This window comes from Pistacia vera, unplaced genomic scaffold (genome assembly GCF_008641045.1).
Source record: "Pistacia vera cultivar Batoury unplaced genomic scaffold, PisVer_v2 Contig1061, whole genome shotgun sequence".
Classification (NCBI taxonomy): Eukaryota; Viridiplantae; Streptophyta; class Magnoliopsida; order Sapindales; family Anacardiaceae; genus Pistacia; species Pistacia vera.
In genome coordinates, this window is record NW_022195095.1 from 356,136 (window position 1) to 381,302 (window position 25,167).

General features: G+C 33.9%; 3 protein-coding genes across 6 annotated transcripts in view; 1 reads left to right on the forward strand and 2 right to left on the reverse strand.

The window, feature by feature from the left end:
- Positions 1 to 379: 379 nt before the first annotated feature.
- On the reverse strand, positions 380 to 7,058 carry LOC116130918 (disease resistance-like protein DSC1). 4 transcript variants are annotated; one of them, XR_004128163.1, is made up of 6 exons: positions 6,396 to 7,056; positions 5,076 to 6,156; positions 4,555 to 4,860; positions 3,661 to 4,401; positions 2,895 to 3,552; positions 380 to 1,169 (listed from the first exon to the last, which is right to left on the reverse strand). XR_004128163.1 is itself a non-coding variant. In XM_031416611.1 (6 exons), exons 1-6 carry the CDS (start codon positions 6,866 to 6,868, stop codon positions 2,971 to 2,973), a joined length of 2,820 nt encoding a protein of 939 aa, XP_031272471.1. In that variant the 5' UTR covers positions 6,869 to 7,058; the 3' UTR covers positions 1,196 to 2,970. The 4 variants fall into 4 exon arrangements, 3 of the variants coding, with proteins under 3 accessions (XP_031272471.1, XP_031272460.1, XP_031272475.1); XM_031416611.1 differs by lacking the exon at positions 380 to 1,169 and having other exon boundaries at positions 1,196 to 3,080; positions 3,444 to 3,552; positions 6,396 to 7,058; XM_031416615.1 differs by lacking the exon at positions 380 to 1,169 and having other exon boundaries at positions 3,183 to 3,334; positions 3,444 to 3,552; positions 6,396 to 7,058.
- A 4,224-nt stretch (positions 7,059 to 11,282) lies between these two features.
- Positions 11,283 to 12,836, forward strand: LOC116130871 (polygalacturonase-like). The gene is made up of 4 exons (XM_031416570.1): positions 11,283 to 11,766; positions 11,863 to 12,152; positions 12,242 to 12,470; positions 12,615 to 12,836. The coding sequence occupies exons 1-4, from the start codon at positions 11,326 to 11,328 to the stop codon at positions 12,834 to 12,836; spliced, it is 1,182 nt and encodes a 393-aa protein (XP_031272430.1). The 5' UTR covers positions 11,283 to 11,325.
- Positions 12,837 to 16,070: 3,234 nt separating this feature from the next.
- LOC116130882 (disease resistance protein RPP2B-like) overlaps positions 16,071 to 25,167 on the reverse strand; it is a 48,398-nt gene continuing 39,301 nt past the window's right edge. Inside the window, exons 8-10 of the mRNA XM_031416582.1 lie at positions 17,034 to 17,094; positions 16,874 to 16,893; positions 16,071 to 16,507 (exon numbers count right to left, since the gene is read on the reverse strand). Coding sequence (XP_031272442.1) covers positions 17,064 to 17,094 — 31 coding nt within the window. The 3' untranslated portion in view covers positions 16,071 to 16,507; positions 16,874 to 16,893; positions 17,034 to 17,063. The remainder of the gene's footprint in view (positions 16,508 to 16,873; positions 16,894 to 17,033; positions 17,095 to 25,167) is intronic.

A 25,167-nucleotide genomic window follows, 5' to 3' on the forward strand; every position in this document is an offset into this window, starting at 1 on the left:
AGGAACCGAAATCTGCATTTTAGGTTCCAGTTCCTTGACTTTAAGAACCTGCACTATGCAGTTCTGATTCCGGTTCCTTTTTTTGGGAACTTGCACTATACGATTCCGATTCCGACTCCAGTTCTCCTAAAAAATACAGGATACTCGGAACTACTCACCCCTAAACTGAACATTGAAAAAATAAATAAAATACAACCATTTCTTAAAGAACTCATGCTGGACACCAATCATAAATGATTGCCCTCACTCAGGACACACAAAAACACCCGACAATAAATTGTCGACTGCCACATGATTATCAAACAATAAAAACTTGGTCCTCATTTCAATTTTGTTTTTTTTTTTTTTTTCTTTCAGTTTTTATAGGTGACAAAAGATCATTATAAACAAATTACAAAACTTATATGGAGTATCCCATAATCTAAATCATCCATGATTCAAACTTTCACATACAAACAGATTTAAAGATCTGTCATTATCATGCCTTCCCTCATATCATACATTGCCCCATGCACTGGTTGCTACGTGCACAATTATGTTCTTCGTTTGGGTAGAAAAACAACAACTGGAAGCTAGAAATATACACTGGGAAAACACAACCCCTTTGATAGTAGATTGACCAAGCTTGGAAAAAGTTTAAAGCTATTTTCATTCTGATACTTCTCTTTCTATGAAAGTAATTGGCATCAAAATTCTCACAACTCCTTTCATAAAAAAAATAGAACAGAACGAGCAAACACCGAAATATACATATACCCAGTTTTGCTAGCTAAAATCTCAATATTAAATCACCAATTCACAAGTTCAAACTAGTAAAAGGACTGAATCATTTTCACAAGCCATCCCCACAGCTCACAAATGGCTTCAAGAATGCATTCTCGCAGGCCAAAACTTAGCCATTCTAATTATTGCAAATTGTTTCATTCTATTGCATAAACTTAACATTCATCTATAAACAAGAGCAGAACAGATGTAGAAGAAGATATATATTGTTGCTTTCAAATTTGAGAAGAAATGAAATAAATGAAATTGAATCAAGGAACAAAAAGTTGTTTTTTTTTTTTTTTTTTTTTTTTTTTTAAAGTACAAGAAAAATACAAGAAAGACTAACCAAATTTTGACTTGAGGAACAGTTGAATCGGATGTTTTCTTGTTAAGCCTGAGATGCTCTGAAATATGGAAAGATTATAATGGTATTTTTAAAATTTGAGAAATCAGGATATACGATTTTAGGTGAATATGTTCATGATTGCAAGTTGAAAGCGAAATAAGAAATAATCTCCATTGTTCTCTATTAGAGGATACAAAAGGAAAATGTTGAAAACAAAAGAAAGTTGTTCTCACCTTTCTTTTGTAAAATGTAAAAGAAAATTGATTATTTTTCTATTTTACAGGAAAAAAAATTGAAAACAATAACCAAACATATATGTCATGAACTCCCAGGACTAAATTTTGGCAAAAGAAGGAAAATGAAAACAAAACCAAACAAGACCTACTATCTATTAAAATAAACAACTTAAGAATTACATTCAGACATTACAAAAGGAAAAATAAGCATGGTGTAAAACTTATAAAATCAAGACGCATTCAATTTTTATTCAAATTCAGACCCATTCAATTTTCAAAAATAAATACCACGTTAGGGATGTAAATACCCCAGGCCTGGGCCGGACACACCTGGCCTTGAGGCCCAGGTTTGGTTACGATGAACAGGGTTTTTTTTGAAATTTTACTTTATAGGTGGGTTCTGGATGTAACTTTTAGGGGGTTATTAAAACTTTTACAATAAAAAAGGCAGCTGAATGTTATTTTTGGGGGGTTTTTAGAAACTTTTTAGGGGGTTTTTGTCATTTTGCATAGGGCTATATAAGTTTTACAAATCTTATATAATGTACCTGGCCCAGGCTTACTGCTAAACCCGATCCCGGGCCAGCAGATTATATATACCCAGGCTGGGCCAAATACAAGCCCGGCCAGGCCAGCCGGATTTTTTTCACATCCCTATACAACGTTAGCTAAGTGCTCAGAATTTTATTTAATTAAAAGCCACCAATTCAACTGGTTGTGAGGTTGGGAAAATCCAAATTTACACCAAAATTTTTATAGGTAGTTCAAACTATTGGATGAGGGCTTCTGGAATTATATTATAATCTTAAAATGAAAAAATTCTATGACAATATACAAATGTTTTTCTATAAATATTTGTAACCTCATTATTCATAACTTAGGTGGGGTTTGTGACAGTAACGATCATACCTATCCAGAAAGTCAACACACATGCACACATCAAGAAGGGGGCTTTTTATCATATCCCACAAGCTCCCAAATATCTCAGGCAAAGCAAACTTGTGACATCATACAAGGCGAAATGTTCATTATAATGCAAAGCTTAACTCTACCTGTTCTACTAGGCAGAGAACAACTGACCAATCAAGAGGAGTGTGTATGCCACACGTCATGACGTTGTATACTCTAATTGGTCAGTCACACATAGGACAAGCATATTGAAGACGTTATTCTGATAATAATATTTCATCACGCTTGATTAATTACACGGAAAGAAACTTTGAATTGTGGTTGGGTAAGAGTTTCAATTTTTGTGAAGGGACACTATTATCATCTTGACAAAAGGCTTTATAAATTAAATATAACATTATCCATACCAATATTTACCAAAAAGAAAATATCAACATAGTAATGCTATCTAGACATTACTTTTACCCGAACTTAATACACAAAATATCAATTGACTTAATTCATGAACTTTTCAGAGAAACAGCAAAAGCACATTAATTCATCATTATGCAAAATCCATTGCTTAATACTCAATAAATGAAACAAAAATCATAGAACTCAAATAACAAAATGGAACATATATGAAACGAGTAACTTACCACTTTATATGTTGCAGTGTAACCAGACATACAAAGTTGTAATGCTCCGAAAGGAAGTAAAGCAAGTAACTGGGATCTATAAAGAAGCAACATTTTGCTTCTTGCGTGGTAGTTTCTCTTCCTCATCATCTGATTTCCCACATGGCAATTTCTCCCAGATTGCAACTTTCAAAGATTTCCTAGTCTCTGGAGAATACACCAAAGAGACCCCGCACTTTATCACCTTGCAACAATCTATGCGTTTATTATTTAAATCCTCAACATAAAATTGTATATACACCTCACTATAGGAAGGATAATCCCATTTATTAATATTTGAAGAAAGCATATTGGAATCATATCCCAAAAATATGTGATCTGAGTCAATGTAATGGGATCCAATATCATAGTACCAACCCTTCAAAGTGCCACGGTAAAGGATCGTCATGTCATTTTTACTTCTGAGCTTGCAATCATAGTGAACAACCAAACCATGGCCTTCGTCATAATAGTTTCGAAACTCTACAACAACACATATGATGAAACTAACAAAGTCAGGATTGAACCAACCTGATGGCAGCTGGATATTTATAGAAGACCCCAAACTTATATAGTTAAACCACTGTGGGATTTCAGTTCCAGGGAAACAGATACAAACACTAGGTCTTGAGTAGAGTTCCTGTACGAAAAGAAAAATCATTCACTTTAACATCAAACTTATTTTCAAAGAAATCAAATCATGTTAAATGGGCAAGAGTAAAGAGACATAATACTCTTTCAAGCTTACCATTGTCATATGCGGTATTTTCTGTATAGCATCTTCAACAATATTTTTTACAGCACTTTGATCTAGTTTGAAACAATTGCTAAAGTTAACTCTCACTGGTCTTTGATTAGTAGCTGGGAGAACTGATAAACCCGATTCCAATGCCGAGCAACCTGGTGCATCAAGAGATTCTAAACTACAAGGAAGCTCTGGTAAGGATTTAAGTAGCTCGCAATAGCCTAACTCAAGATAAGATAACTTAGAAAGGTGATTGATGCTTGTTGGAATGCTCTCGAAATTATTCCCACCTAGAAGTAAAATACTAAGTGAGGATAACTGGCTCAAAAGATTGGGTAACTCCATGAGACAACAATTAGCAAGATTTAGTTCCGTCAAATAACGCAAATTTACAACGGATGATGGTATTTCTTTTATAGCAAGTGTCTTTGCTTCAAGCACTTTCAAAGCTTCTAAATCTCCTACATAGTTGGGCAATCTATCAAGTTCTGCACATCCTGATACATTAAGATGTTCAAGAGACTTCAGCTTAGAAATACTGCTTGGAAGACTCTTAAGACTTTTGCAATGCCTAAGATTCAAGATAGCAAGCTTATTGAGATGCCCAATAGATGAGGAAATTTCAAACAAACTTGTGCACCCTTCTAGAATCAAGTTCTCCAACTTTGGTGCAAATGAGAGATTTGGAATTTGGATTAGATGCTTGGAGTGGCTGAGTTTCATATCCCTTAAGTTATCAAAATGCTGTTAAAAAAATTAAAAAAAAGAGTAATGGAAATAAATTAATTAGCAATTTGATCTTCATAATTAAAACAGAGAATACCATGTAAAACATCATTAGCACTTTGATCTTTATAATTAAAACAGAAGAGTACCATGTAAAATATTAACATATACCTGCACAACAGTCCAAAGTTGTTCAACATTGCTATAAGACATGTCAAGTGCGACAAGATTCTCTGGACGAAATTTTGACTGCAATGACTTCAATGGGCATCCATGCCAATAAAGGTACCTTAAGTTAGAGAAAACAGATTCAAGGCCTTGGGGAACATGCACCTTGCTGATATTGTCCTCTTCAGAGTGTGAGTTATATAATTTCAGGAATCTCAGTTTACGCATTTTGGAGAAAGCATGATGATTTAAATGTATATCTCTTACTTTAGACATGTCCAAGCATATGCCTTCAATTGCTTTACTCCCCTAATAATCAAGAAAAGACGATAAGTTAGCAACACAAATTTAAACAATTAAGTGGTAAAGGTGTCAAATAATTTATTCTTTTCAACTTTTCTTTCATTATAATAAAATATAAGGCATGCAACTAAACCTACCCAAGCCCTTCATTGCAAACTGATGTATTACTAGAACTGACATAAACAAAACAAAAATGGGAAGTTCATGCCTTCAACTCTTACCGTATTTTTTTTCAATACATTAGATATATCCACATGATGCCACAAACGACTGCGTTTGCCAGGATCTATTGAGGATTCTCTCCGGATAATTTCTTGACCCATTTCTTGAAGCAAATCATGCATTGTTACCTTGTTGTTTGATACCATTACAAGACACTTATCAATGAGAACACTGATTCCAATTTCTGCAAAGAAGCCACTTGCATTCAAGAACTTTATTACAAAATCTCTATTCTCCCATTTAAGGAAACATGCAATATCCAAGAATATATTCTTCTCATCATTATCTAGTCCATCATAACTTATTTTTATCACCTCATAGACATCATAACAAGAAGTTCTCTCGAGTGTATTTATTGCACTTAACCATACTGTATTTCTCTTGCCACGTAGAAAGGAACCCAACACTTTAAGACCTAATGGTATGCCTTTAGCATATTTTACAACCATATTCGACAGGTCATTATAAAGAAAAGTTGGATGACTCTGTTGAAAGGCATACCAACTAAAAAGGCAAAGAGCTTCATGATGAGATAATGCCTTAAGCTCGTATATATTTTCCACTCCATAATTTGTAAGCAATTGTTTATCCCTTGTTGTTATAATAATTCGACTACCTAGACCCAAGCAATTAAGATCTCCAACTAAAATTTTTATTTGTTCAAAAGATGTCAGATCATCAAAAACAATGAGAACCTTTCTATGGGAAAGCTTTTGTTTTATAAATGTGAATCCTATGTTGGAATGTTTCTCCTTTAATATTTCAGAGAAAAGTTCTTGTCGCAAGGGAGTTAACCCGTTAGGACTCTCTGATTCTTCCCTAACATTAAGAGCAAAGTAAGAATCGTCAAATTGATCCAAAACTTCATCAAATACAGCTTTGGCAAGAGTTGTCTTGCCTATACCACTTCTTCCCCAAATTCCTACAATGCAAATATCTTTCGACCAAATACTTAGCAGAGATTTCATTCTTTTTATGCTTGGTTTCACTCCAATCACATCCTTGTCATCACTCGAGCACATATCATTCAATTTCTTCAAAGAAAATTCAACAATTTCCGCTATAGCTTTAGATTCATCCCTAAAAATGTTGAAAACAAACAATATCAAAATATAAAATAAATCAAAAAGAGACAAACGTAATTTTAATTCGAATTGGTGATTTCAATTAAGATTATACTTATTAACAATGTGGTATGTAAGAAATTTAATTTCACAAAATGGGGAATACGAACTATAGAAACGAAAAGTATATGAAAGAATAAATAGCAAAAAAATAAATAAATAATTTAAAAGAATTAATTGTAAGTTAGCTTTTACCTATCCTTTACATCAAAGCCAGCTAGATTCCCCACTTCCCGCAAAGCATTCCGCCAATTCTTCTTCTTATGCTTATCAAATCCATCCCCAAATTTCCCAGATAGGTTCCTCACATCTGATGGATCTACATAACAGTAAACTGGCACCACAATCTGACCGTACATGTTCTTGCATTCAATAATCTCTACAAGTTCCTCAAGACACCATGCGGAAGATACATAGCCTTCTGAGAATACAACAAAAGAAATTTTCGATTCTTTAATTTCATTGAAAAGAGGTTGCGAATATTCATCTCCTCTCTCAATTTGGTAATCACAGAAAGTTTCAATGTGACTGCGACACAAAGCTTCATAAAGATGACTGATAAATTTTTTATGGGTATCGACGCCCGTAAAACTTAGGTAAACATCATACTTCCCTGATGCACGAGAAGAAGAAGGACAATCAGAAGCCGCCATGAAGTTCATTCCCATAAAAGACTTCAATAATCAAAGAAGTCATCAACTCGAAAAGTCGTCAGGTTGAGAGATTCTTCAGATCGAGCTTCAAAGACTCTTCAAATAATCGAAGACGTTGTCAAGTGGAAAGATTCTTTTCGGATCGAGTCTCGGATCTTCAGATCAAGTCTTCGAGCTTCACATTTTTACCCTTACAAGCAAGACAATATATAGACAAGTTTCTTGAAGCTTAACTACATTTTGTATTTTCCTGTGGACCATTACCATATATTATATAATATAAAATTAAATTAAATTAAAAATATATAATTGATTATCTAATTAATAAATTAAAAATACAGCCGAGCAAGTCAACCGTTTGTCATAGACAAGAGGGTTGTTATACCCACCCCAGGGAGATAAAAACAAGTCTTCGATGGCCCATGGGCCATGGTTTCTTAAAATAGGGAATTTTTTTGTCCTTTTTAGGCTGCGTACAGTTAGAAGTTTGCATTTGGTTCGAGATAATACAAGATTAATCATAAAATCTTTACTTAATTTTTAAAATTCTCTTATTTAGTTATCAAATAATAAAATATTACATAATCTTTTATTAAATTAAAATTCTCTTATTTAGTTATCAAATAATAAAATATTACATAATCTTTTATTATAAATAGTATTTACAGTTAATAATATTGAAAATAACTAGATTACTTTTTTAGGGGTGTTAATTGAAATTATCAAGGTTATCTTAATTTTGACCCTATTTTGCTCATAATCTTTTATCATTTTTGACACATTTACACTCATAAATCTACTAAATAACAATTACTCAAACCTCTTACATTTGAGAATTTAACTAAAACATCACAGGCACAAACAAGTTTAAAATTTGACAAAATAACCCAATCACCCAAGACCACCACAACCCACTAGCCACCACCATTAGCCGCCGACGAAAGTCATCATATCGGCGCAAGATCGATAAGATCTTCCTAGTCGTGTGCCAGTAAGGATGTTTCCGACCATAGATTTGTGATCCATGGCTAGAAACGTCCAGATTTGGCTATTTCATGGCCAAAGATGTGGCCATGAAATGTCATAGATCTTGCTGTGAAAAGGCCAGATCTTTGGCTGTGAAATGGCTGCCGTTTCACGGCCAAAGATCTAGCCTTTTCACGGTCACATCTTTGGCCGAGAAACGGCGATATTCACGGCCATATCTAGTCATTTTTTATCCATGATGCATGGTTGGAATAGACCCTACTGACGTACGACCAACCAGATCTAGCCAATTGTGTGCCATTACAGGGGTTGTTGGGAGTGGCTTAGGGCGGGTGGGGGTGATTTTGCTACAAATTAAAGTTTTATATAGTTGGGGTGTTTTAGCAAAATTTCAAATATAGAGGGTTAAAAGAAATAATATAAAAAATAATATAATAAAATAATAATTATTATTATTATTTAAAAAGGAGGGCAATTTAGTAATCTATATAACATACCCACTTATTTATCCTCTAAACCGAATATATTATTATAACATACCCACCAATTTATTTCAACCAATCAAACACATTTCTCTAAATATTCCTTAATAATCTATCTTTCCAGTAACACAACATTCCCTGAATCAAACGCACCCTAATAGTCTATCTTTCAATTCGGTATATTTTGTCATTATAGACACCGAGGATGGTATTTTAATATTATTTTTTTAATCCTATTTTTGTTCCAATTTTACTCTTAATAAAAATTCAATCCCCCTTTTTGATGTCAATAATAATTAATTCAACATTTCAACTTGTTGAATGACTTTCTTTAACATCGTTAATTAATTATTTGGACAAAAATTAATTATATATATATATATATATATATATATATATATATATCTAAATATTTTGTAATTGTTGCCAACCAAACACCCCACATGAATCAAACATAGTAATAATTTATACCTAGTAATCTTTAGGGGTTATTTAGATTAGGGGTATATAAGATAACTAGGATAATCTTCGTTTATTTTGTAAGATTCTTGTGTTTGGTTTGCAAGTAATAAAATATTATGGTAATCTTTTATTACAAATAGTGTTTACTGTTGGTAATGTGGGAGGTAATCTTGTTACCTTGTTAGAGGGTGTTATTAAACATTGTCGAGGTAATCTGAATTTTCTACCCATTTTGCCCTTAACTAAAAACCATTTTAGACACAATTGATCTCAAATGTCTACCAAATAACAATTTACCTAGCCCTTTATATTTGAGAAATTAGCTAAAATACCCCAACCATAAAAAAATTTAAAAGTTAACAAAATATCCCCAACCACCCAAGACCACTACCGACATCAATTGTCGCAATGGTACACGACTAGTGGGATCTGGTTGGTTGTGCTCCCGTACCTGAAATGGCCAGATCTATGGCTGTTTGACGGTAAAGATATGGCCGCGAATAGCTACAGATCTAACCTTTTCACGATCAAATTTGTGCACATTTTTCGGCCACATCTTTGGCTGTGAAATGGCCATAAATCTGGCCATTTTCTAGCCATGGATTTGGGATCCATGGCCATTTCCAACTTTGTCGATGCACGGCCGGCCATACACGGCCAGTCGTGTGCCATTTCATTGACTGTCGACGGCAGCCAGCAGTGGTGACTAGCTGCCAACAATGGCTTTGCGTAGGTGGAGGTAATTTTGCTACAAATTAAAATTCTATATGGTTGGGGTGTTTTAGCAAAATTTCAAATGTAGGGAGTTAAAAAATGATTCAAATAATAATAATAAAAAATACTATTATATTAGTAGGCAATTTAATAATCTATATAATATACCCACCCATTTATCCTCCTAACCAAAATATATTATTCACCAATTTATTTGAATCAGCCAAACACATTTTTTAAGCATTCCTAGTAATCTTCAAGGTGATCTTTCTTTCCGTTAAATATAATATGTTCTTATAATAAAACATTATATGAATCAAACGCCCCTTTAAGGTTATCAATCTCAGTGGTATTCCTATATTTTTTTAATAAAATATTGTCCAAACGAAATGTCTCTATATATACACACACACCCCACACGAACCAAACACAATAATAATTTATACCCATTTATCTTTACAATTATCTATCTCAGTGGTATTCTTATATTTTTGTTAATAAAACGTTGTTGGAACCAAGTGTTCCCAAGGGCAACTAATGATTTAGGGAGGTACATAATATATTTGCAAAATCTTGAAGGGGTTTAAAACTTCCTTATCTCATTGTTGGTTAATTAAAAAAACCCCAGATAAGAACATTAAAGCACGTCAAATAATACTTCTAATGAACAAATGATTGACAACAGTTGATCTAGGGTTTTTTTTTCATGTTGTTTTGTAACTACAGAAAATACCAAAAACACCCATTAAGCTTGTGCCTAAAGCAATACGCCTATAACTGTAACATTATTCCGGAAAACAAGAAACTTCAAGCACTTTTTTCAGTTTCTGAATTTATTATATTATTAAAATTTTCATTTCAAGCAACCATGTACGTGCACTTGTCCTTTGTGTTATTTGTCTTTTTTTGAACTCAATAATACAAGCTCTATTCCAGGGCCTCTAATTGTTTTCCTTTGCAGAAATCCCACGTTTAGTCAGAACAATGCGTGTTAAAATTAAAGATTATTCAAAAAGTGAAATCACACTCATTAATTTGCATGTTATGAAATATGAAACAGTATAAGAACACATGTGCACATGCATATGGTTGAAAAGTATAATAACGTCTTCATTTGCATGTAAAATATGAAAATTACAATAAATATCATGGTAAGTTAGTATCGTATATAAAAGCTTAAACTCGTAAACGAGGGTTCAATCAATATTAGACTAATATGCCTACTTACATTAAACTTGAATTTTTTTCTTTTTTTTTCTAATTTATATGTGGAGATTCTAACTTGAGACCTTTAGTTTTAATACTATGTTTTTTTGAAAAATTCGATGTTTCAATTCACTGATTACTACTACAAAGTTATAGACATTATTTAGGGAGAATACTATCTATTGAATTTTCTAATTATGTGATCAGTTACATATTACACAATATACTGATATAATTAAAAAACTACAGAATACCAAGAGCATCTCAAGACTAACAAAAATGGGAGATTACAAAGTAAATCTCAACATATATAACTCACATGTTCGTAAATAAAAAATATTCACATGCTTGTGCATAAAAAAGAGCAAGTAATCTAATCTTCCAATGAAGGATTTTATTTGACAAGCAACGATAGACAGACTATTCAACAACATGCTATGTGTGTAAATGTTGAAAATGGACAACACGATACCTTTCTGAATTTCCTGTTGTGGCGACCTGCCTTTAAGCCTATAAAAACTCCATGCAATACGCCATTTCAACTCCATCACTAACCTTCAAACTCTCCTCAATTTCTCTATTCTTTTCTTCAGTCTCCTTATAATCATCAAGAAGAAATTAATGGCAAAACCTATGAGTTCTCTCATTCTTTTACTTATTTCAATCCTCTTCGTTACTTCATCTTTAGCAAGTCCTGTGACCTACGATGTGGTCAGTTTAGGAGCCAAAGCCGATGGCAAAACTGACTCAACACAAGCTTTTTTAGCTGCATGGACTAAATCCTGTGGCTCGACTGAGGCCGCCACCATTTACGTGCCACAGGGGAGGTTCTTGCTGGGCAAAGTTAAGTTTAAAGGCGAATGCAAGAACAATGAAATTACCCTACGTATTGATGGCACTCTTGTGTCTCCATCAGATTATAACGTTATTGGAAATGCTGACAACTGGATTCTTTTCGAACATGTTAATGGCGTTTCTATTAATGGTGGCACTCTTGATGGCCAAGGTACTGGCTTGTGGACTTGTAAGAAGACAGGGAAAAGTTGCCCCAGTGGTGCCACGGTAAGTTTAAGGATTGATGTTTATGTACTAAAGTATCTTCCATTTTGGGTAAAATTATTATCTTAACAAGCTTCCATTCTTGGGTTTAATGTGCAGACGCTGGAGTTCAGCAACTCGAACAATATTGTGATAAATGGATTGACATCGTTGAATAGCCAAATGTTTCATATTGTTATCAATGGATGCAACAATGTGAAAGCCCAAGGGGTTAAGGTTTCAGCCTCAGGCAACAGTCCTAACACCGATGGAATTCATGTGCAATCATCGAGCGGTGTTACAATCTTGAACTCCAGGATTGGGACTGGTGATGATTGTGTTTCAATTGGCCCTGGTACTACCAATTTATGGATTGAGAATGTTGCTTGTGGTCCTGGCCATGGGATCAGGTAAAAATTTGAAAAACAAGACAATCAGATATGGTTATTTCTAATTAATTGTAGTATTGTCAGTTTGTGATGTTACGCTATTGTTGCAGCGTTGGTAGTCTTGGCAAGGAACAAGAAGAGGCTGGAGTGCAAAATGTGACCGTAAAAACTGTAACATTTACAGGTACTGCAAATGGAGTGAGGATAAAATCTTGGGGGAGACCTAGCAGTGGTTTTGCTAGAAACATTCTTTTTCAACGTGCCATCATGAACAATGTCCAGAATCCTATTGTTATTGATCAAAATTACTACCCTGACGAAGAAAACTGCCCTGGACAGGTAACATCACCACAAGTTTATACATGGATAACTCATTTCATATAACTGTTCCTATATATTTTAAGACTCGACGTAACGAAAATTCATCCTTCACAATACAATATTTTCAATGTCTTCGGTTTACTTGAATTATATATGTAACAGGCTTCGGGGGTTAAAATAAGTGACGTGACATACCAAGATATTCATGGAACATCTGCGACCGAAGTTGGTGTTAAGTTTGATTGCAGTTCGGAGAATCCATGTTCTGGCATAACCTTGGACGACGTAAAGCTCACTTATCAGAATAAACCAGCTGAAGCTTCATGCCGCCATGCTGATGGATCTGCTTCCGCTTTCGTTCAGCCCAATAGCTGTTTGGTGTAGTGAAAAATACATGAAGTCGTTTGCATTATAAGAATATGCTATAGATGGCGAAAATCGTTATTGTGTCTTTTTATTGTATATTGCCACAAGACGTTGTTGTACGTTTTACAATATTAATTATTATATATTCAAGCTATTACTCTTCGATAGTTGCCCCAGAAGAATATTAACTATAAGGCATACACATGACAATACGAGGCCAAAGAGATTTGAAACAACATAATAAACTTTTATTTTTCTGAAAAATCCATCAAATCTTTTTCTAATAGTAAAGAAACAACCGAAAATGGAAACTGAAGATCACTAAATAAGATTGAATCGCTATAAATTTTTTTAGCTGCAATATAATCTTATTTGCCAATCCATATGCTTCCATCTCTATTTTTGAGAAATCATATTATAAATATTCTTCTATTTGGTAGGGATTATGGTTATGGAGAACGGGGTAGATGAGTTTTAAGGGTTGAAAAATGAGTTTTGATTAAGGGTTTAAGGCTGTGAATGAGGGCATTTTCGTCCTTTAAAATTGCGTTGAATGAGAAAGTGCTATTTTGTGAGATACTTTTCCAAAAGAGTAATACTACACTTACAAAGAAATTTTACAAAGATCTTCATACAAAGTGATGTGACAAAAAATGAATGGAAGAGTGAATTTAATGAGTTTGACTTTTTGTTTCACTCTTCCATTCATTTTTTACTACTTCGCTTTGTATGAAAATTTTTGTAAGATTTCTTTGTAAAGATAATATTATTATTTCCAAAATGGCTAGTTCTCGATTCTCAACCTAAAATAGGGCCAAATAATATTATATAATTTCTCTCTATGTTTTCAGGAAGCTTTTGTACCATTTAGCTGAGTCTTGGGGGATACGCCGATACGGGTTATACTGCAACGTTTTGAGGAAGCTTTTGTAACATTTGCATTTCAATCTATTAGGCCCCTCACGTAAACTCTGAAATTTATTTTTTATCCGATTGAATGTGAAGATTCAAATATGTAACCTTTAACTCTAATACCATATTAAATTGTTAATCCACGTGAAAGCTTTAAGTTAGAAAGTAATAACCTACCAATTATGTTGCGTCAATAGCCAAAGTTGTGTCAAACTTTTTATTATCATGATCTAGTCAGCAAGTACAAAAGTATATAACAGTTGTGGCTTATTCAATCCTTTAGGTTTATAGGGTATTCAATAAACTTTAAGGATTATTTTAAATATACGCACAAACTAGTTTGGATATCCCAATTGCTAAAAGAAAAAAAATATTACATAACAGTTGTCCGAATTTAATTCGCTATAGCTTAAAATGCATGTAGCAGGCCACATCGTTATATAGTTATCTCCATCATGCCATGTCCTAGCTAGTTATAGAAAAAGACAAAAACCATCAAAGCTGCCAAAACTCCACACCATAGCTGTTAGTATCCTACGATACCCGATACGTATCATATGATACGATTCGATACAGGTCACTAACGATACGTATCAGAGAGTGTATCCTAAACCATTCGATACGTTGATATGTATCCTACGATACGATACGTATCCGTTCGTATCCTTAAAAATATCGATATAAATCGATACGACTTTATTAATTTGGGCCAAAGATACAAAAAAAATTTCGGGTCGAAGCCGGGTCACCCAACCTAATTCACTAAAACCTGTCCAAATTTACTTATTTTGCATGAAGAAAGTGAAGAGGAATATGTATTGCCCATTTTACATGATAATAATAATATAAGTAGAGATATAGAGATTGACATTGATCTTGGAATTTTGTGATTAATTTTGATTACGTAATACCGTAATTTAAAGTTAATAATACCACAAAATTCTTTAATTAATCTTTGAGATTATATTAATTTTTAGAAAATTTTGATTATTTTATTAATTTTTTTAAAAAGGCGTATCTTACGATACGATACGATACGTGATACACGATTCAAAAATTAGGTTTTCGATACACGATACGATACAAGATTTGATAACCATGCTTCACACATTTTAGACTTTAATATTTTTAACTTAATTTATTTTTCCTCTTTCTTATACTGAGCTAAATTCAACTGCATGGAGCTCATCCTGTTGTGTTAAATTGTCATCTAACATGAACAAACAAAATTTTCTTTTGTGATCCACACCATATCCCTTTGAATAAAGTATTACAATCTCACATTCCAATATAAAGAATAAAACAATTAAAGAAATATATTTCAATGAAATATGTATGTGCACTCGTCCTTTGTGTTATTTGTCTTTCCATGAATTGTTATAAGAAGTATTTAAAATGTTTCCATGATTTTGAAATGTTTATTTATTTATTAATTGATAGGTTTCTCATCATCAAAAATGTTTTTTAATAATTAAAATATTATTTGATTAGGTCAAACAGTAATACCATGTCTTGACCAAGTCAAACAGACTATAATAAACATCGATAAAAATGTTTTTAATAATGAAAATGTATTAAGTTAGTTTAATTGTCATTATTAGTAACTTTTATTTGCACCTAAATGTTAAAGATTATTCATATTCATTTGAATGACATATGTCCACATGCCTATGGTTGAAAAGTATACATCCTTATTCAAAAAGGTAATCAAGATAGACAACATTTTCATCTGCATGTAAAATATGTAATCTTCCAATTGCTAATTTGGATAATGAAATTTTAGTTGACAAGCAAGATAGATTATAATGTTATTGAAAATTCTGGAGATAAAACCCCAAGGGATTGGCCTAATGGTCAAGAATGTTTGCTTCCGTCATAAACTTTTTAGGTTTAAACTATTTTAAGGTCACTTACTACATCTGTGGTTTACCTTGGAACATTAGGCTTATAAGATATTCAATGAATATCAGAGATTAATTGAGATGCATTCAAACTAGCCCGAACACTTTGATCATGAAAAAAAAAAAAAAAAAGTAATACTCTTAATATTATAAATTTAAACCTCAAGAGGTTGGCTTGGCAGTAAAGAGGATTTGCTCCCTTCTTTGAGTTCCTGTGTTCAAACCTTGGAACTACTTACCACAATAGCAATATGGATTACCTGATCCTTTGGGCTTGTATAGTGTTTAATAGATTTTTAAGATTAGTTGAGGAGTATAATAAGTTGGACTAGACACCCTGACTACCAAAAAAAAATTCTGGAAATTAGCTTCTCTTTGAGCATGTTAATGACATTTCTATTAACATGCAATAATATTGTGATAAATGGATTACCCTCATTAAATAGTTAGATGTTCCATATTGTTATCAATGAATGCAAGTATGCTACAATATGAAAGCGCAAAGGGTTAAGGTTTCAGCCTCAGGTAACAGTCATAACACCAATCAAATTCATGTGCAATCATCCAGTACAATCTTGAACTTTAAAATTGGAACTGCTGATGATTGTGTATCAATTGGTCCCAAAAGTGGGGAGAGTGTGGGATCACACATCACTTGCTTGTGAAAGTGTGAAGTGCCATATAAGTGAAGGTTCCTTACCCACCTGCGAGGCACCTTTTGTAGTATATGGGCTGCAAGAGGACAAAACTGTGAGGCTTGTGAGCTCCGATGTGCCGGGCCAAAGCGGACTATACCTTGCAGGAGGTGAGGCATTACAATTATCCCAAACCTCAAGAAATTCTTTTAATATTCCCTCATCAAGAATAAGATATTCTCTCAACGGGTCTTAAGGTTTCAGCCCTCAGGCAACAGTTCATAACACCAATCGAATTCATGTGCAACATTCAGCGTACAATCTTGAACTTTAAATTGGACCTGAGGTTGTGTATCAATTGGTCCCAAAAGTGGGGAGAGTGTGGGATCACACATCACTTGCTTGTGAAAGTTGTAAGTGCCATATAAGGAAGGTTCCTTACCCCCTGCGAGGCACCTTTTGTAGTATTGGCTGCAAGAGGACAAAACTGTGAGGCTTTGAGCTCCGATGTGCCGGGCCAAAGCGGACAAACCTTGCAGGAGGTGAGGCATTACATATCCCAAACCTCAAGAAATTCTTAATATTCCCTCATCAAGAATAGATATTCCTTCAGATTTCACTCAAGATCTATAAAAGAATAACATATTAAAAGCAATGCATTGAAACCAAACATATAGAAACAAAATATATGTACAGATCATTGAACCAAACACGTAGAAACAAATGAGATCTGAGAATCGTATTGTAGATGTAATCTTTTAATTTACCTTTTGAGTTAGATTTCTTCCTCTTCCTCTTCAATCCTTGGGAATTTGATTCCTCTTCCTCCTCTCGAATAATATATTTTCTTTATATATGTTAATGTTGCCAAAAAGGAAACAAAATTCAGCTCATTAGGATTTTAAATAAGAACATAAACAACAAATAGCATTATTATAGCACTTTTGTCATCGTTGTTTTTTTTTTTTTTTTTTTTTTTCTTTGCTTAATTATTAATTTAATTCATTGTAAAGTGACAACTGTTTATCAACGAAACTTTTATATTTTTAAAAATACAATGGGACTCAGTGGTGACCACCCGAATTTTGCTTAAACCTAGACCAAATGCTCTCAATTGTAATAAATCCAATCTCAATGAAAAATACAAATTATAAAACAAAAAAATAATACAACACTTACAAACTTTTTATACAAACTCTCATGCAAACTGAAGTAACAACTTTGCATGGTTGTCATGGAATTTCTTTAATTATTTATTTATTTTTAATTTAAAATCACATATTATTCTTTTGCACATCAGTTTATATGAAAAAATTGTAAATACAGTATTACTCAAAACAAAAAATTAAAAAGACGGGCCTCATATAACATTTTCCTTTTAACTTTTAACCAAATTCTCTCTCTCACATCTCTTCTTCTATTTGTCTCTCCCCATTTTCATATGGTTTATCTCTCTACATCATTTGTATCTAGTTCTATCACCCAAAAAAAAAAAATTCATTTCTACCTTTCACTTAGACTTGTTTTATTACTTTATAGCTGGAGTGAAGAAAAAAAAAAAATATATATATATTATAGATGATAGATAGATAGATATAGATAGCTAAAAGGAGACATTACTTTAGTTTCACAATGAAAGATAAACAAAAACATAATAAAAATTCTGATATTTCAATTTATTTATTTAAAAAAATGCATTTTTAACCAATTTAATTATTTTTTGTTCAATTAGTAGTCTTAATGTAAGTCCTTGTAGCACACATTAAAAAAAAAAAAAAACAAAAAAAAACTCTAAAACTTACAAGAAATTATTTGAAACAATTATGAACAAGAAATTAAAGAAGTAACAAATGTTTATGGTATATAGTAAAGAGGAAGAAATTACCTTGAAATCTTCAATCTCTGGGGAAGGTTCTTCTTCCTCCTCATTGATCTCTGTACAATAAATGGATCCCACACTCTTTCACATTGCAACAGGCTATGCGTTTATTATTAAATCCTCAGCATAAATGGATGGTAATCTTATCATAGTAACCAGAGGGACACATGGAAATAATATCCCTGAATATGTGATCTGAGTTAACATTTTCAGGTCCACTATTAGTGCCAACCCTTCAAAGTGCCATGGTATAATACTATCTCATCGTTAGTTTGAGCTTGCATTCACAGCCAACAACCAAACCCTGGCCCCATTGTGATAGTTTCGAAATTCTACAACAGCGCACATAGCAAAATTAACAAAGCTGGGATTCAACCAATTTGATGGCAGCTCGAGATTTATCGAAGACCTGAACTTCGAGTGCTAAACCCTCTGGAATTTTAGTTCCTGGGAAACAAATACTAGCACTAGGTCTTGGATAAAATTCCTGTACAAAGAACATTATTACAAGAAATTAAATGTCAACTCTAACACTTATATATATAATAGTAAAATTAATTAACAGCATCTAGCTATTTAAGAGAGGACCTTATAAACTTCAAACCGCGGAATTTTCAGTAGAGGATCATTCATAAAGTCTCCAGTGCATTTTGGTCCAGTTTGAACAAACTGATGAAGTTAACTCTCACGTTTCCCAAATAAGATCGGTAAGGAATTGATAAACTTGAGGTTGCTTCCAATGTTGTCAATTGTGTGCATCTATATATATATCGTAGCTGATGGAAGCTCGGTAAGGATTGAAGCCTCTCGCAGTAACCCAATTCAAGATAAGACACTTAGAAAGGTGTATGATGCTAGTTGGAATTCTCTCAAATTTGTTTCTGCCTAAAAGTACCTTTTTAGGAGAGTAACTGACCAAGACTATTAGGTAACTCCCTGATACAACAATCGGTCAGATTTAGTTCCATCAAGATCGCACACATAATTGGATGAGAGTACCTTCAAATCTTCCAAATTTCTCAATCAAATCCATCAAGTTTTGAACAGCCCAGATTAAGATGTTGAAGAGATTCAACTCGTAGATATTGCTGGAGATTCTCTAGCCTTGAACATTCTTCAAGATTCAATTTAACTAGTCTAGATAGATTCTCTATGATGAGGGCAACTTTCTATTGCAGTTCTATCTAAAAAAACTCTGTATGTCCATGACACATCTGGAAATGTCCTGAGATTTGAGCAATAAGAAAGAATAACTTTCCTGAGAGATTGTGAATGAATGCCCTTGGAAGACTAGAAAGACTTTTGCAGCATTTCAGATTCAAGATAACCAGATTGTTGAGATATCGAATAGATGAGCAAATCTCAGACAATTTTGTACAACCTTCTAGAATTAAGCTCTCCAGATTTGGCAAGGTGAGAGGTCTGGGATTGAGTAAATTTTTGGAGTAACTGAGGTTGATACTTTTTAATTTTTAAATCCTGTAAAAAAAAAAAAAAAAAAAAGAGAGTAACAATAAAATTAGCATATATATATATATCATCCTTATAATTTATAACAAAATTGTAATTTAATACAAACTATACCTGTGATCAGTCCAAAGTTGTTCAACATTAGTATAAGGCATGTCAAGTACGACAAGGTTTTGTGTGATTAAACTTCAATGCAAGGGATTCACGGGCATCCATGCCAACAGAAGTATCTCAGCTTAGTGAAAGGAGATTCAAGGCCTTGAAACATCAATTTTACTGATGTTATCCTTTCACAGTAAGAATTATATATCTTCAAGAATCGTAGCCTTTTCATCTCTCGAAAACATGAGGATTAATTCTATCTACTTCCTTCAACATGTCAACCATATGCCTTCAATTGCTCTAGTTCCCTAATAAACAAGAAAACAATGTTAGGCATCAATTCATTAAAGCTTACTTTACATTTTAGTGGTTCAAATACGACATCTTTTTTAAGGAAATTATATAGGATTCTTAGAAGATAATTTCCAAAATTTAATAATGATATACATAGCATGATGTACATGTGTGCGGTGTTGTTGTATAACATGAATGCAAAAGTAATGTCTTTGATCTTACCGTAGATTCCTCCAGTATAGGATAAATATCTTTGGATGCCACAAACGACTCCAGTCTTCAGGATATTGAGAGAATTCTTGTATAATTCCCTTACCCATTCTCGAAGTAAGTCATGCATTATTATCTTCACTTGACACACTTATGAGACATTTGTCGATAAGAGCTCTATTTCACAAGTTGGGCCGGAGTTATCAATATCACAAATTTAATTACAGAGCTTTACTCTCCCTTTCAAAAAAACATGCAATATCTAGAAAGATACCTGTTGCTTAGGATCTAATCTATCATAACTGACTTTTAGCACGTCTTGAATACCTTCCAAGGCATTTTTGTAGTTTATTTGTGACACTTTCCCAAACTTCTTTTTGCCAAATAAAATGGAACCCAACCAGGAGCTAATGAACACCATTTGCATACTTTATTACCCTTTTCGACAGCTCAATAACCTGAAGGTGGACTTTTGTTAAAGGCATGCCAACTAAAGCTGAGAAGCTTCATGATGAAACAATCTCTCAACCTTGTATATATTAGTGTTCATCCACTCCACAATTCTTAAGCACTTGTTTTTTCTTGTTGTTATAATGCGACCTTCCTAAACCGAACCAATTAAGATCCCCAATCAAATCTGTTATTTGTTTTTGGGACTCCACATTATCAAAAACAATGAAATTCTTTTTCCCCAAGTCTTTTCTTTGTTAACTCGCAAGCTAGATGGGCTTTTTCATCCTGTAAAATTGCAGAAAAAAGATCTTTCTGCAAAGTGGAGTTGTAACTCAGCACAAAAATAATCATCAACTCCTTAAAGATTTTGTTGGATACAGCTTTGCAATAGTTGTTTTCCTATACCACCCATTCCCCATATTCCTACTTTGAGAACCCCCTTTGCTATAAGTTCAATTTTCTTGATGCTGGATTGTATCCTACTAAATCTTGTCATAATGACTTGGGTACATAGAATCAATGTCCTCCGAACATTTCGACAATTTCCTGTATACGATCATATTCGGCCTACAAATATAGAAATCAACAATGAAAAAAATTGTAAACAATCAAACTTACATTATTTAATTCTATTAGTTAATATCGATAAGTAAATATGATCAAGACAATTTTAAAATTCCTCCCTTCAAAGTTGTTATTAAAATATTAATTAGAAATTGACTTTTTTTTTTTTATGAATGGGGTGTCAGGGCCCGCTTACGAGCAATCTTCAGGACTATTGAACACTCTACAAAGTTAATGCTTAAGATAAGCCACAAATAATGGATAAGTGTCTAAGTATTTTAAACCTAAGAAATTAATGAAAAGAACAAACCTTCTCGACCAACCACCATTGGTTGGCCTAATGGTAAAAAAGCAGAGGGGTCTAATGGGTTTCTAATTCGAGTCCCCCTAGCACTAATAGGGGTGGCCCCAATTGAGAAGATTTGCCCGTACATTACTTCAAGACATCAAAGATTAGTTGAGATACACGCAAGTAACTCGAACACGCACAATCACAAAAAAATAATAATAATAATAATTTTGACCTCAACAACAACCCTTAGGTTAGAAAAATGACATTTAACTTACTATTAATCAATCGAAGGGACGCATTAAGAGATCTATCAACTATGAATTTCAATAAAATAAAACATATAACTAAATAAAAGTAATTCATAGTGAGGATGTAAGTAACACTTACTCATGGCAACTAACGGCCAGCCAGATAAGTTTGCGCTTCCGTCAAAGCATTCTCCATTTCTTCGTTAAACTCTGTGCAAACGTTTGTAAATTAGCAAATCCACTCCAAAAGTTCCAGTTGATTTCTACATCTGATGATCTACGAGATAAAAGACCTGGTATTACGAGTTACCATTCATATTCCTTCGTCCATTAATGATCTCCCGAAGTTCTTCAGAGCACCTCTGGAAATCCATAGCGTTCTGAAAAAATGATAACCGAAATCTTTGATTCTCAATAACATTCAAAAGACGATGACGAATTTCATCTCCTCTATTAGTTGATATCAATAAGTTGAAATATTCGCCCGAATCAGAGCTGCCTAGAGATGGCTGGTAAATTGTAGCGGGTGTCCTCGGCCTCTAAAACTAAGAAAAACATCATACTTTTCTTGAGGAGAATCCAGATGAAGACCATCAACTTCGACTGATGAGAACGGCTACCTTTTTAAATCAGTTGGCAGAATATCAAGAACTCTACTGATCGAGAAATTACCCAGATCCAACACGCAGAATCCTTGTTACAAAGTGTTCAGATGAGAAGAGAGAGATTGGTCAATACCATCTTCAATAATGTACCATGCTTCACCTTCAACGAAGCCTCATTCCAATATTCAATTAATTTTGGGCATACGCAGGCACTTCGTGGAAGTGCTCTGACATGTCTCCCCTTGTAGCCTTGACTTAGCAATAAAGACAAGTATCCAGTGGTGTTGGAATTATTATTAATACGCAAAAAAAAAATTAATAGCTTAATTGAATTGTAAAGCCGTCCCGTTTGTTGAATTTAGTAAGTGTTAGAAAATTGATTTATACCTCGTAACTAATAAGCACGTAGATATGTAAAGCGTTTTGAGGTGTTACTTTCGGAGACTTGAACATACAATTTTTGGACAATCCCTTAGACGGGTAAATATTATCGTCTACCACAAAGATTTGTTTCTGTAAACTTAAAGAGAAGATGAACAATCCTGATATTTTCTTCTCATTAACTGAAGAATTACAATTAATGAAGCTCAACTCACCTTTATACAAAGAATATTGGTGAGTGAGAGAAACAGAAAAACCGTGAGTGAGTGAAACAGATTAGTAAAGTAGAGTTGTAAAGGCAGAGTAAGACGATGGGGCAGAGAGAGACGACACCGTTTTTGCACAGATGAAGAAGAAGTTATGAAGGCAAACGACACCGTTTCTGCCTTTTACAATAAATGTCAACATGCCCACTCAAACTATCTACTTCTTCCCATGTTATTTCCAGCATCATGTGCTAACATTCCCCCTCAAAAAAACACCTTTGGTACTGCTTATTCTTCTGGGAAAGAATGCCACTTCTGGGAAAGAAAATGTCACTGTGTCTGGACTCAGCCTTTTAACTTGATTAAGTAGTTCGCAATTAATCCAAACAAGCCAACCAAAAATAAATCTTGCTTCTTGCTAAGGACATCAAACACCATTGCAAGCACGTCAAATACCATAGTTTCAACAATGCTGCATTTTCAAACACCATTGTTCATCTGTTACATCAAACATTATTGCTCCAATCTGCATTTTCAAAACTATTCTGCATGTCAACATTCACATCCTACATTTTCAACATGCAAACTCTTGCAATTTCAACACCAAATATCAGTATATCAATCTGCATTTTCAACAACACAACTCTTGCATTTCAAACAACCATTGCAACCCAAATACCAAATGCACATCAAACACCATTGCTTCATCTGTGTCAACACCAAATATCAGTATATCAATCTGCATTTTCAACATACACAACTCTTGCATTTTCAAACACCCTTGCAACCCAAATACCAAATGCCATCAAACACCATTGCTCAATCTGTTACATACAAACATCGTTGCTCCAATCTGCATTTTCAAAACTATTCTGCATTGTCAACATTCACAATGCTACTTTTCAACATGCACAACTCTTGCATTCAACACCAAACATCAATAATACCAATCTGCATTTTCAACATACACACTCTTGCATTTTCAAACATGCACAACTCTGCATTTTAACACCAAAACACCAGTGCTCTGCATTTTCAACACCAAAACACCAGTGCACTTGCTCATGCACCATTCTGCAGCATGTTAAACACCACCTTTTTCTGCAACATCAAACTACTGTAACATTATGCAGCATCAAAACCATTCTGAAAATAGACTAGAGTTGCCAACTTTGTCCTGAACTACAACTGTATTGCTGTCAGCACGCTGATTACAGCAACAACACGAGTTTGTCCCTTAAAGTATTAATTGAGAGATTGACAAGGCCTTAGTTAAAGCATCTGCAATTGCAATTTAGAAGGCACGTATTCACACAATGTTCTTGAGCACACTTGATCTCTAATATAGTGAGCATCAATTTCGATGTGCTTGGTTCTGCATGAAAAACAGGATTAGCAGCAAGGGCTCCAGCACTTATATTATCATACCATAATCGGGGAAGAAGACAAGCCTATGCCCAACTCTGAGAATTACTTTTCAGCCATGCAACTTCAGTCGGCAGTATGAGCAAGAGCTCTATATTCAGCTCGGTGGAAGATAATGCAACTACCTTTGTTTTGTCGGAACTCCAGTTGAATAAGGTTAGGCCCAAGAATACACAATAGCCACTGTAGATCTCCTATCATCAAGGCACTTCCCCAATCAGCATCAGCATAGCATTCAACAGCTAATGTTACAGAGGTGCTGAACTGTAAACCATAATTTTGAGTGCCCTGATGTAGCCTTAACACTCTCTTACAGGCCTGCCACTGTAGTTCTGTTGGGGCTACCAAGAATGGCTAAGTTTGTGACAGGGAAGTGATATCTGGCCTTGTTAAAGTCATACTACAGGGCTCCAATGGTGCTCCTATATAGGCTAGGATCATTAAAATGAGCACTACAGTGGCAATAATTTTACTCCAACAGCCATGGGTGTAGAGCAAGAGTGAGCATCCAACATTTTGTCTTGACTAACAGATCATTGATGTATTTGGACTGTTTCAGGTGAAGGCCCCTCATTTGTTCGAGTAGCTTCAAGACCAAGAAAGTACTTCACTGACCCAAGAGTCTTTAAAACAACACTGTCTTCAAATCCTTCACAAGTTTATTGGTAAATGACTGATCTGAACAGTGATGAGTATTATTCTAAGAATAAAGAGCTGAATCTGAGACTGAATTCTGAAATCCATGAGGACAAAAGTGCTTGTTTTAACTTGT

What these genes read in the sequence shown, in the direction of transcription:
- LOC116130918 (XM_031416600.1), bottom strand. Translation starts at nt 6,868, where the DNA reads ATGGGAATGAACTTCATGGCGGCTTCTGATTGTCCTTCTTCTTCTCGT. An exon ending in ATGTATTGAAAAAAAATACG is followed by an intron (nt 4,861 to 5,075) that starts GTAAGAGTTGAA and finishes CTTGATTATTAG; the next exon opens with GGGAGTAAAGCAATTGAAGG. An exon ending in AAATACCGCATATGACAATG is followed by an intron (nt 3,553 to 3,660) that starts GTAAGCTTGAAA and finishes CTTTTCGTACAG; the next exon opens with GAACTCTACTCAAGACCTAG.
- LOC116130871 (XM_031416570.1), top strand. Translation starts at nt 11,326, where the DNA reads ATGGCAAAACCTATGAGTTCTCTCATTCTTTTACTTATTTCAATCCTC. An exon ending in GGTCCTGGCCATGGGATCAG is followed by an intron (nt 12,153 to 12,241) that starts GTAAAAATTTGA and finishes CTATTGTTGCAG; the next exon opens with CGTTGGTAGTCTTGGCAAGG. An exon ending in AAGAAAACTGCCCTGGACAG is followed by an intron (nt 12,471 to 12,614) that starts GTAACATCACCA and finishes TATATGTAACAG; the next exon opens with GCTTCGGGGGTTAAAATAAG.